This window comes from Macaca fascicularis, chromosome 8, assembly GCF_037993035.2.
Source record: "Macaca fascicularis isolate 582-1 chromosome 8, T2T-MFA8v1.1".
NCBI lineage: Eukaryota > Metazoa > Chordata > Mammalia > Primates > Cercopithecidae > Macaca > Macaca fascicularis.
In genome coordinates this window covers 154,058,832-154,071,172 of record NC_088382.1, presented here as the reverse complement: position 1 = coordinate 154,071,172, position 12,341 = coordinate 154,058,832, and the positions used below count along the sequence as shown (strand labels likewise).

At 55.8% G+C, this 12,341-nt stretch overlaps 1 protein-coding gene across 16 annotated transcripts in view; it reads right to left on the bottom strand.

Moving 5' to 3' along the window:
• Window positions 1-12,341, bottom strand: part of ADCK5 (aarF domain containing kinase 5) — an 18,260-nt gene extending 5,919 nt beyond the window's left edge. For 11 of the 16 annotated variants that reach the window (XM_073999804.1, XM_073999802.1, XM_073999808.1 and 8 more), the window contains exons 1-3: window positions 12,259-12,341; window positions 6,485-6,588; window positions 5,019-5,168 (exon numbers count right to left, since the gene is read on the bottom strand). Coding sequence is in view for 4 of the 16 variants with exons in the window: in XM_005564355.4 (XP_005564412.1) it covers window positions 5,019-5,168; window positions 6,485-6,588; window positions 12,259-12,270 (266 nt within the window). In the remaining 12 variants the exon portion in view is untranslated. Of the gene's footprint in view, window positions 1-5,018; window positions 5,169-6,484; window positions 6,589-8,118; window positions 8,244-8,781; window positions 8,880-12,258 lie in introns of all 16 variants that reach the window. The other 5 variants (XM_073999805.1, XM_065519871.1, XM_073999800.1 and 2 more) reach the window with 2 other exon arrangements.

Genomic DNA, 12,341 nt, shown 5'->3' with positions numbered 1-12,341 from the left:
ACTTGCTTGCAATGGTCAGTGACTGACGGGGAAGGCAGGGCCGCCAGCCACCTCGTTTCTGTGGCTGGCACCGAGCTGCCTCAAAAACACTGAAGAAATGAACAGGTGATAGAGCTACCAGCAGACGTTCCATGGCGTTTGCCCGAGAAGGCACAGGGAGAGGCCAAGCCCAGCGGCCCTTTCTGCAAACCAGCCTGCCTGTCCTGACAAGCTGCCCCATCTACCCCTACCTGTGTGCACGAGCACAAGAGCCCAGCAGCACGCTTCGTTCCACAATCAATGCCTGTGTGCATGTGAGCCAACACAACGATTTCTATCACCTAGAGCTGAGTCTGTTGATACAGCAAGCAGTTTTGACACAGAGTCAAGAAAAGTTATATCAAAAATGGTTAGGCCGGGCACAGTGGCTGACACTGGTAATCCCAGCACTTTGGGAGGCCAAGGCGGGTGGATCACCTGAGGTCAACACGGTGAAACCCCGTCTCTACTAAAAGTATAAATATTAGCTGGGTGTGGTGGTGCACGCCTGTAGTCCCAGCTACCTGGGAGGGGCTGAGGCACAAGCGTCGCTTGAACTTGGAAGGCAGAGATTGCAGTTGCAGTGGCCAAACGCAGTGGCTCACTCCTGTAATCCCAGCACTTTGGGAGGCCAAGGTGGGCAGATCAGCTGCAGTCAGGAATTTGAGACCAGGCTGGCCAGTGTGGCAAAACCCCGTCTCTACTAAAACTACAAAAATTAGCAGGATGTGGTGGCACACGCCTGTAATCCCAGCTACTCGGGAGGCTGAGGCGAGAGAATCACTTGAACCCAGGAGGTGTAAGTTGCAGTGAGCCAAGATTGTGCCACTGCACTCCAGCCTGCGCAACAGAGCGAGACTGTCTCAAAAATAATAATAATAATAATAATAAAAGGTTCAAATCCTTTTACCCGTGAGGTACTTAAGAGGCCACCTGAAGCTGTGGACTGCAGAGGGAGACGCCCCAAGGGCAGGGCAGGTGTATCTCATTTTAGGTCACATTTGTACACTTAGCGGAACATGTGGGCTGACACGTGAGCCAATATGCGTTGATAAAATTCTTGGAGAGCTTTTACCCTTGGTGCGGGTCTAAGGGGAGCTTTCTACATTTCTATCTTTTCTACTATTAAAATTTGTTATAGTAAACACAACACTTTTGTAACAAAAGTTAAAGATGTGAAAAAGTCCCATAGACTTGTGCTTGGGGGAGAAGGGATTTAATTTTTTTTTTTTTCTTAAGATGGAATCTCGCTCTGTCGCCCAGGCTGGAGTGCAGTGGCGCGATCTCGGCTCCTGCAAATTCTGCCCCCGTGCTCACACCATTCTTTGGCCTCAGCCTTCCAAGTAGCTGGGACTACAGGTGCCCACCACCACACCTGGCTAATTTTTTGTATTTTTAGTAGAGACGGGGTTTAACTGTGTTCATCAGGATGGTCTCGATCTCCTGACCTGGTGATCCACCCGCCTCATCCTCCCAAAGTGCTGGGATTACAGGCGTAAGCCACTGCACCCAGCATTGCCTCACAGAACATTTTCTTTTTCTTTTTTTTTTTTTTTTTGGAGACGGAGTCTCGCTCTGTCGCCCAGGCTGGAGTGCAGTGGCCGGATCTCGGCTCACTGCAAGCTCCGCCTCCCAGGTTTACGCCATTCTCCTGCCTCAGCCTCCCGAATAGCTGGGACTACAGGCGCCCACCACCACGCCCGGCTAGTTTTTTTGGTATTTTCTTTTTTAGTAGAGACACGGTTTCACCGTGTTAGCCAGGATGGTCTCAATCTCCTGACCTCGTGATCCGCCCGTCTCGACCTCCCAAAGTGCTGGGATTACAGGCTTGAGTCACCGCACCCGGCCAACACAGAGCATTTTCTTTTTTTTTTTTTTTTTGAGGCGAAGTCTCGCTCTGTCGCCCAGGCTGGAGTGCAGTGGCGCGATCTCGGCTCACTGCAAGCTCCGCCTCCCGGGTTCCCGCCATTCTCCTGCCTCAGCCTCCCGAGTAGCTGGGACTACAGGCGCCGCCACCACGCCCGGCTAATTTTTTTGTATTTTTAGTGGAGACGGGGTTTCATTGTGTTAGCCAGGATGGTCTCGATCTCCTGACCTCGTGATCCGCCCGTCTCGGCCTCCCAAAGTGCTGGGATTACAGGCTTGAGCCACCGCGCCCGGCCAACACAGAGCATTTTCAACATTGCTGTATGTTTGAAGTTTTTCACAATAAAATGTTGGAGGCCGGGTGTGGTGGCTCGCACCTATAATCCCAGCACTTTGGGAGGCTGAGGTGGGCGGATCACTTGAGGTCAGGAGTTCAAGACCAGCCTGACCAACACAGAGAAACCCGCGTCTACTAAAAAATACAAAATTAGCCTGGTGTGGTAGAGCGTGCCTGTAATCCCCAGCTACTCAGGAGGCTGAGGCAGAAGAATCCCTTGAATCTGGGAGGCAGAGGTTGCGGTGAGCCGAGATCGCACCATTGCACTCCAGCCTGAGCAACAAGAGTGAAACTCCGTCTCAAAAAAAAAAGTATCAGTGAGTACTAAATGCTGGAAGGAGGCCGGGTGCGGTGGCTCACGCCTATAATCCCAGCACTTTGGGAGGCTGAGACAGATGGATCACTTGAGGTCGGGAGTTCAAGACCAGCTTGGCCAACATGGAGAAACCCCGTCTCTACTAAAAATTAAAAAATTAGCCGGGCGTGGTGGCAGGTGTCTGTAATCCAAGATACTCGGGAGACTGGGGCTGGGAGAACTGCTTGAACCCAGGAGGCAGAGGCTGCAGTGAGTGGAGATGTCACCACTGTACTCCAGCCTGAGCGACAGAGCAAGACTCCGTCTCAATAAAGAAAGAAAGAAACAAACAAACTGCAGGATGGAGGAGCAGTGAGAACAGACGCATCATCTCAACTGCCTCCATATGGCTAATTACAAGGGAATCAAAAGGGGAAGCTGAAATCGTGTGCCCCCGGCAGGACAGAAGCAAAGCAGTGTCACCCCATGTGATTGCTGCCCAAACGGATGACTGAGTATGAACACGAGCGAACATTAGACAAACCCGCATTGAGAAAACAGGAAGCAGTGAAATGTTTCTGTAAAAGATGAGATGGGGAATATTTTAGGCACTGTGGCCATGCATGAGCACATGGGCAGGGCTGTGTTCCCATAAAGCTTTGTTTACAAATCGGACAGCTGCCACACTGGGCCCCTGCATTTGGCCCAGGGAGTCTTGTTGTATAATAATTACAAGCCTGTAATCGTCAAAGGTGTCCAATCATGTACGATGTACCCAAAGAGAGGTCTGACCTTTGTCCCTTCTTAGTCCTCGGAATTTCCTGAGTGATAAGGAGTGCCTCTGTTTTCCATGGTGGCCCTGAGGTTTATGCTAAGGAGGGACTCAGGGCGAAGACCCGCCACTTTGGGCCCTATGGGGATGGGAGTGGGAGGGCTGGGGCTGGAAACTGAGTTCCTGGGATTTTCTGAGAAACTGGAGATTTTCAATCAATCCCGCCCAAGTATTAATACCCCAATAAAAACTCCAGGCAGGGCCCATGCGGTGGCTCACGCCCGTAATCCCAGCACTTCGGGAGTCCGCAGGGCCCATGTGGTGGCTCACGCCTGTAATCCCAGCACTTCGGGAGTCCGAGGCGGGTGGATCACTTGAGGTGATCCCAGTTCAAGACTAGCCTGGCCAACATGGTGAGACCCTATCGCTACTGAAAATACAAAAATTAGCCGGGCATAGTGGTGGGCACCTGTAATCCCAGCTACTTGGGAGACTGAGGCAGGAGAATTGCTTGAACCCGGGAAGTGGACATTGCAGTGAGCCGATATTGCACCATTGCACTCCAGCCTGGGCAGCAAGAGCAAAACTCCGTCTCAAAAAATAAAAAAATAGTAAGTTAAATAAAAAATTAAAAATAAAAAAAATAAGTTAAATTTAGGCCAGGTATGGTAGCTCACACCTGTAATCCCACCCTTTTGGGAGGCTGAGGCAAATCACCTGAACTCAGGAGTTCGAGACCAGCCTGGGCATCATGGCAAAACCCCATCTCTACTGAAAATACAAAAAATTAGCCGGGCGTGGTGGCGCACGCCTGTAGTCCCTGCTACTCGGGAGGCCAAGGCATGAGAACCGCTTGAACCTGGGATATGGAGGTTGCAGTGTCCGGCTATCTGCAAGCTTCTACTCACTGCTGGAGGAAATTTCTGTGAAGTTTCTGGTGAAGTCCCTGAAGGCACCGGAAGCCAAGGCACTTGCTGAGAAACTGACCTAGGCCTGGCAGATGCTCAGAGGCAGGCAGAACAGGACCATACCCTCCCTGCCTCCTTCCCGCTCTGCCACTCCGTTCAAAGGGGCTTTGGGCTAACAGGTTTCTCTCAAAGCCGAGAGCTGGCTCCGCGAGGCTCAGGCTAGGCAGGGCTTTGTGGCTGCAGGAATTCTGGGATCTGACCAAAAGCAGGAACGCCCGCCCAAGGGTTCCAACAGAATGTGTCCCCGCCCTCCCCCCGAGTTCTGCACTGTAAGGTAAAGGAGGAAGAAAGGGCCCTGACAGCAAGAACCCAATTTTGCCCATCTTCAGGGGCAGAGACAGAGGCAGCCTCCTCTCCCAGGCCCAAACCTTGGAATGGGGTGAGAAGAGAAGGAAGGCAGGGCAGCTGCTTCTCTGCCAGCCTAGAAGCCTGAGGGAGAAGGCCCGGGCCCAGGGCTGGAGCCCCTCCCCACTCAGGCCAAGGCTGATCTGGGGAAGGGCCTGTGGCGGCTGCATCCAGTGTGGAGGACCCTGGTCCACGCCCCGCCCCACGGGCCCGGCAGGGCTCACTGTCCCTTCAGCCAGTGCCTTCCCATGTAGGGAAGGGTGCCTGAAAGCCATCTGTAGAATCCTCAGCAAAGCCCTGCAGCCCTCCCAGCCCCACCCCCATGCCTGTGAGGGCATCTGGAGCAGGCACTCCTGCACGGCGCACCCCCCGCCCGCCACGCCGTACCCCCCGCCCGCCGCTGCTGGGCCCTCCTACCTGCCAAAGCGCCCCATGCCATCCACCACGAGCCGCATCCTCCTCTTCTCCCGCGCCTCTGCCGTGACATAGCGGGCTCCAAGGAGCAGGGGCGCCCCAACGACTGCGGTGGAGAGCACCTTCCTCCACAGGGGTGTGGGGCTCGAGAACCTGAGGGGAGACAACACAGCCTGGAGGCGCCACCCCCACATTCAGCTGGCTCTGACCTCTGCCCCCCGCCTCCCCGAGCACCACCTCTCTCACTCCTGTGTGCATGGCCATTCTCACAGTGTGGTCAGCAGAGAACACCACTGTATCAGTGTCCCCTTCCCTGAGCCCCTGCACCAGATACCCCTGCACCAAAGCCTGGCACCAGATGGCCGTAAGGGGCAGGTCTCATTTGGGTCTGTCCGGAGACCCAGCCAACGGGGCTGTGGGACATGGAAATGGCTCCTCAGGTAAAGGAAACAACTCAATAGCAGGTCTGTGCTCCTCATGGACCGGGGCCACCTACACTGTGAAGAATCACAACCACTGTCCACCTCGCAGGGTTCGACTGGATGGTCATCAGCACAGCAGAGACAGAGAAGATGTGAGGTCAGCACGTGCAGAGTCACGTGACAGTACAGAGCAAGGAACAAAGCTTCGCCCATGCTGAACATAGTAGAATCCCCACACATGCTGTATACAGCAGGAGCCCAATACTTGCCAAATATAGCAGGAGCCTGATACAGCAGGAGCTCTACGCATGCTGAACACAGTAGGAGCTCCATGTATGCTAAATGCAGCAGGAAACCCATAATGCTGAGTGCGGCAGGCACCTGAGCACCCATCTGTTTCTACACCCGGCCGCAGGTGCCTGAACACTCATCTTTTTCTGCATCCAGCCACATCTGTCCCAGGGACACAGGTTCTCCTACTGCAGAGCTCTCGGAAGAAGGAGACCCCTGCCAGGTTCACCGAGCCAGTGGCACTCGGGCAGCTCACCCTGCCTGCCCTGCCTGGCCGCGTCTACCCTCCACAGTCTTCCTGCCTTGCCACCGCCCATCTGCCCACTGTGGTCCAGACTTGCTGGCCTCACGACCTTGTCTGGCCTTTCCTCCTGCTCAGAACCCTCCCTCTACATCTCTTCTTGCTGCTCCTCCTCTTGTGTGACCCCCGCCTACAGTCGCCCCGCCCTCCTCCAGGCTCTGAATGACCCGGTTTGCTCTTCAGAGCGGGCGCTCCACGTGCACCCTTCCTGATTTGCTAGCTGTCCGCTCTAAACGCTGTGGTCAGGGCGTGCCCACCCCGGGCATGGTCCCATGGGTCAGGACCTGGGGGTCTCTAGTCCCAGCACACCGCACTGAGGAGCAAACATATCTTGTCTCGGTTGGGGGTACAGGAGAAGGACCAGCCTCGGGCCCTCGACCGCCACCTCTGCATGCACACAGACACCATCCATGCCGGCCTGGGTGAGAGGCACATGCCTGTGGAGGACTCATTACCTTGGAGGAAGGACCCTGACGTTTCTCCTGAAGAATGCAGCAGGGGACGGCCAGGGCTTCTGCCTGCTGTGCAGCAGAGCAGAGTGGAAATGGCAAAGCTGCAACTGCAAAGAGAGGAAATTGTGTGGGGTCGAACGAGGCCAGGACACGCCCCTGCCCTCAACCACTACCAGTGCTTACACGTGCTGGAGTCTGAGTCAGCCTAACCCTAAACCTAATGTATGAGTCCATTCTCACACTGCTCTAAAGAACTACCCAGGCCGGGCGCAGTGGCTCACGCCTTTAATCCCAGCACTTTCGGAGGCCGAGGCGGGTGGATCATCTGAGGCCAGGAGTTCGAGACCAGCCTGATCGACATGGTGAAAACCCATCTCTACTAAAAATACAAAATTAGCTGGGCATGATGGAGCATGTGTGTAATCCCAGCTACTCGGGAGGCTGAGGCAGGAGAATTGCTTGAACCTGGGAGGTGGAGTTTGCAGTAAGCCGAGATTGCGCCACTGCACTCCAGCCTGGGCAACAGAGAGAAACTCCATCTCAAAAAAAAGAGAACTACCCAAGACTGGGTAATTTATGAAGAAAAGAGGTTTGTTTTATTTATTTATATTTTTTTTTTTTTTTTTTTTTTGAGACAGAGTCTCGCTTTGTCGCCCAGGCTGGAGTGCAGTGGCCGGATCTCAGCTCACTGCAAGCTCCGCCTCCCGGGTTTACGCCATTCTCCTGCCTCAGCCTCCCGAGTAGCTGGGACTACAGGCGCCCACCACCTCGCCCGGCTAGTTTTTTTTTTGTATTTTTAGTAGAGACGGGGTTTCACCATATTAGCCAGGATGGTCTCGATCTCCTGACCTCGTGATCCGCCCGTCTCGGCCTCCCAAAGTGCTGGGATTACAGGCTTGAGCCACCGCGCCCGGCCTGTTTTATTTTTTTTAAGATGGAGTCTCACTCCGTCTCCCAGGTTGGAGTGCAATGGCATGATCTCGGCTCACTACAATCTCCGCCTCCCGAGTTCAAGTGATTCTCTTGCCCCAGCCTTCTGAGTAGCTGGGACTACAAGCATGCACCACCACATCCAGCTACTTTTTACATTTTAGTAGAGATGGGGTTTCACCATGTTGGCCAGGCTGGTCTAGAACTCCTGACCTCAAGTGATCTGCCCTCCTCAGCCTCCCAAAGTGCTGGGATTACAGGCATGAGCCACCGTGCCCGGCCTGGGTTTAACTGACTCATAGTTGCACAGGCTGTCCAGGAAGCATCACTGAGAGGTCTCAGGAAACATGGCAGAAGGCAAATGGGAAGCAAGCACAGTATGGGTGAAGCAGTGGGGGAGCGGAGAAAGAGAGAGAGAGAGAGGGCCAGCGAGAGGGCAAAGGGGAAAGTGTCACACACACTGTTAACCCATCAGATCTGAGAACTCACTATCACGAGAACAGCAAGGGGGATCTGCCCCTATGATCAGGTCACTTCCCAACGAGCCCCTCCTTCAACACTGGGAATCACGACTTGGTGAGCTTTGGGTGGGGACACAAAGCAAAGCCACATCACCCAGTTAGTCAGCAAAGACTGTCAGCACTGCTGGGCTCACGCCAGGAAGCCAGGCCCCCAGGTTTGACTCCGGAATGGAAACACTATCCTACCTCCTAGGAGGAAGGCTGAGAGTCACAGTATCACAGGAGAGAAGGCTAACGCAGCTTAACCAGGGCTGATGCCTCGGATGCTGACAGTTCACCAAACACCCCGTCTTTGAATGTCCCCTCAGTTTCTGCAGGAAGACATGGCGTCACCGTCTGGCTCATCTGGGATGGGACCTACCCCATCCCTGCCCCTGCACTCTCTTGGCGGCACCCTGACCTGTCATTTGCTATTTCCTGCTGCTGAGACCACTGACCAGTGGCCAGAGGAAAGCAGCCCTCATCTCAGAAGGAAGCGGCAACAGTGCCCAGCCACGGAATCAGACAGCAGATGCCAACCTTGAAGGTGGACGCCCGGACGGGAGGAGTGGCCTTGTAGGTCACTGTTCTGACAGCAAATGAAGAAACTTACAACTTACTGAGACTCCACAGACAGGGACCCTGTACAGCTTCTACTTGGAGGAGGGGAAGACATGCCACAGCTAGCAGGACACACGTGAAAAAGCCCTTAGGGCCGGGCGCGGTGGCTTATGCCTGTAATCCCAGCACTCTGGGAGGCCGAGGAGGGTGGATCATAAGGTCAGGAGATCGAGACCATCCTGGCCAACATGGCGAAACTCCGTCTCTACTAAAAATACAAAAAAAGTAGCCAGGTGTGATGGCGCATACCTGTAATCCCAGGTACTTGGGAGGCTGAGACAGGAGAATCGCTTGGACTTGGTAGGCGGAGGTTGCAGTGAGCCAAGATCGAGACACTGCACTCCAGCCTGGGCGACAGAGCAGGACTCCATTTAGAAAAATAAATACATTAACAAAGAAGCCCCACCACAAGTCTCTTGACACATCGTGCTGCTTTATTTTTGTGTCTATGAAAACACCACATAGAACTTAAAGTATAATTAAAAAGAAGAAAGAAAGAAAGAAAGAAAAGAAAGAAAGAAAGAAAGAAAGAAAGAAAGAAAGAAAGAAAGAAAGAAAGAGAGAGAGAAAGAGAACACAGCTCTCACCAGAAACCTTGGTCTCCTGATCACACTTGACCTATGATGAGGTCTTACAACTCCCTCAACCCCAAATTCTCCAACTGAGAGCTCTTCTAAAAAGTCAGGCTTTGGGGGGAAAGGACAGTGCATAGCCAGTCATGCCCCCCGGCGCAGACGCTAACATGGTCCTCAACACTGGACCTAGTAAGGAACTGACTTGCCAGCTGGTTTCTGGCCAGAGCTCAGAGCCCTGGAGAAAATTTCAAGGACTCCAAACAACACAAAAGCCAAAGGAAAAGTCCACGACCTCCTGTCCCTAGAAGACGGGCTGACAGAAACCTCTGCTTGGCGAGGTCACACCCAGCAAGTGCTGATTCACAAGGAAAACCCGAGGCAGCTGGGCAGCGACTTGTAGGTGGGTCATCTACCTGCTGCCTACCCAACCTGCACCTCCTGACACTGGCCACCTCTGGTGCCAGCGCGTGCACGGCCAGAGGCCCCGCGATCAGGCAGCCGTTCCCAGGGACTGCGGAGAAACTCCGAACAGCAGCTCATAAGTGGCTGCAAGAGAGCTACCTCCAGGTGGGTATCCCAACCACCACCCACCACATCTGTCACCAACAACGCAAGCTGCTTGCGTTTCAACGGGCTCCACTGAGTAGGTGAGGCCGGGAAAGTCATGGCTATCTGATCGCTATCTCCAACAACAGTTTTCTGCTCTCTCCTCAGGAACCAACACTGCAGAAGGGGCTCCAGCTGCGTCTCTCACCCCTATTCTCATCCAGGACAGAGATCCCTCCAGTAGACCCTGGTCCACCAGCAGCCTCGCTCATGCCCACGCCCGGCTCCACCTTGCTCACCGTGGTCCTATCCTGCCACTGCCCTCATCACACGCCAGCGTGACTATTAACTTACAGAATCTGTCTCCCCAATAGACTGTGAGCAGGGCCACCTCTCACCATCTCTGAACAAGCAGGCACTCAATGAATGCCTGCCGAATGAGACCAACAGCTGTGAAGCACAGGACTGAACAGAACCCCACATGCCAACAGGCAGCAGGTCACAGGCAAGAGATAGCAGCAGCCCCTGCCTCAGGCTGGTCCTGGACACAACCCAAGTAGGGCCCACGAGGCTGTGCAACAGCCTGGCTCCTTTGAATGTGGGGTGCCCAGCACACCCAGACCATCCTCTCTGAAATTCCATCACACAGGAGAGCTCCCCAAGGTCCAGAGAGGTTATGGGTGGGGCGGCAAGCCTGTAGCCACACCTCCCAGAAAGACTTCCCAGAGCCCCATCCAGGGCAATTCTCACGTGACACACAGCCCCAACCTCACCCAGAACATGACCTCTAAGCTGCCAGAAGATAAGCAGTCATTTAGACGGTGAATTCTCAGGGCCTTCCCCCCACACTCCTGAGCCGTCCCTGGTGACACTTATCCCTGCAGCTCCCCTCACTTCCAAAGCCTTGCAGTTTAGACAAGACGAAACGGGTGCCCTCGGCCCCCACCTCTCAGGCTTCCTATAGTGAGAGTGCAGTCGGTCTGCACACACAGAAACAACGCCCTTTCCAGAGTGGCTTTAGACCACAGCTGACTACCTTGAGAGCAGCAAGTGTCTGAGTGGTAACAGTCACACAGGTATCACGAAGTTCACAACCAAAGGGCGTGCTTTGGCCACAGAACCACGTGCGTGTTCAATCGTGTCTGGTTTTCCAGCACCTGCAGATGAGGAAGATGCAGGTCCCACAGACAGGCTCGTCCGCAGCAGTGAGAAGCAACTGCTGAGTCTCAGAATGACGCCAGAAACTAAAAACCACGAACGGATGACCAGAGCCTGGGGAACCCAACAGCCCTGTGCCCAACAGGAGGGGAAACTGAGGCACATAACTGTCCCCAAAGTTAGGAAGAGACAGATTGGGAGTCTGGGCGGGGTAAGTGGGTCTGGCGACTACACACGCCGTCCTTCTCCCAGGGTGTGTGACCCTCTCAGCCCCAGCCAGCCCTCAAACGTAGACTGGATCCAGCCCTGCTCACTGGCCATGAGCAGCTCCTAACCAGGGGCTAAACCAACCTGTCCAATCGCTGGGGTTGGGGAGGGACTGAGTGACCTGCACGTGGGAAGACTTTGTCACCTGAAAGAAGCTGCACTGAAGGCCACCTCCCCGTCCCATGAAGCACCCTGGGGTCACACAGCTGGGCTGGGGCACGAGTGGGCCGTCCATGCGTGCTATTAATAGCCAGACTGTCAAGGCTAGCTTATCGCCAAACACAAGCTCTGCTGACATCCCAAGAAAAAAAAAGAACGGTGCCAGGAGCCCCTTCCATCTCTTCGGGAAGGGGGCGGGTAAGATGCGTGTCAAGGCCTCTGCCCCGCCCCCTCGCAGTCCTAACCGCAGGGACAGTGGAACGGGACCCAGCGGCCACGTGGGAGCGGGGAGACGCCGAGGGCCTGAGAGAGGGGGCCTCGGAGCCGTGGGAAGCGCGCCCCTGAGCCGGGGCAGGGGCGCCCAGAGCAGAGCCCGCCCTGCAGCCCCCGCCCGCCCGCCGCCTCAGGGCAGGGCGGGCCCGGCAGGGAGGCGAGCGGAGGAGGTCCGGGGCAGCAGGCTGGGCAGGGAGGCGTCCGTGACCCCGGGAGGCCGCCTCGCGAGGGGAGCGGCGCCAGAGGCCTCCCCGCGGGGCCCCTGCCCTCTGGAGACCGCGCTCTCCCGGGCGCCAGGCAGCCGCCTCCGGGCTGGGCGGAGAGGCCCCTGCGACTCCCGGTGCAGGCGGCGTCAGGGCTGCGGGTGCGGCTCCCGCCTGAAATCCCAGCTCTCGGGGAGGCTGAGGCGGGCGGACCGCTAGAGCCCAGGAGTTCGAGACCAGCCTGAGCAACATGGCGAGACCCCGACTCTGCTCAATACAGAGTTGACCGCGCGCGGTCACGCCTGCGGTGTCAGCTACTTGCAGGGCCGAGGCGGGAGGATCTCCTGAGTCCGGGAGGCGGAGGCTGCGGTGAGCGGACATCGCGCCACTGAGCTCCAGGGCGACAGAGCGAGACCGTGCCTCAAAAAAACAAAGGGAAAAAGAGCCCCGAGGATCTCCGGGGCGGCGTCTGGGGACCTGCGGGTCTCGGGTCACTGGGGTTGGTGTGCAGGATCTCGGGCGCCCCGGGCCAGGAGGGTCCTCACCGGTCGCCACATCTCCGACCACCGCTCCGCTCCGCTAGGCTCCGGCCCGGCGCGGCTCTGCGTCTCGCAGCCCAGCAGTCCCT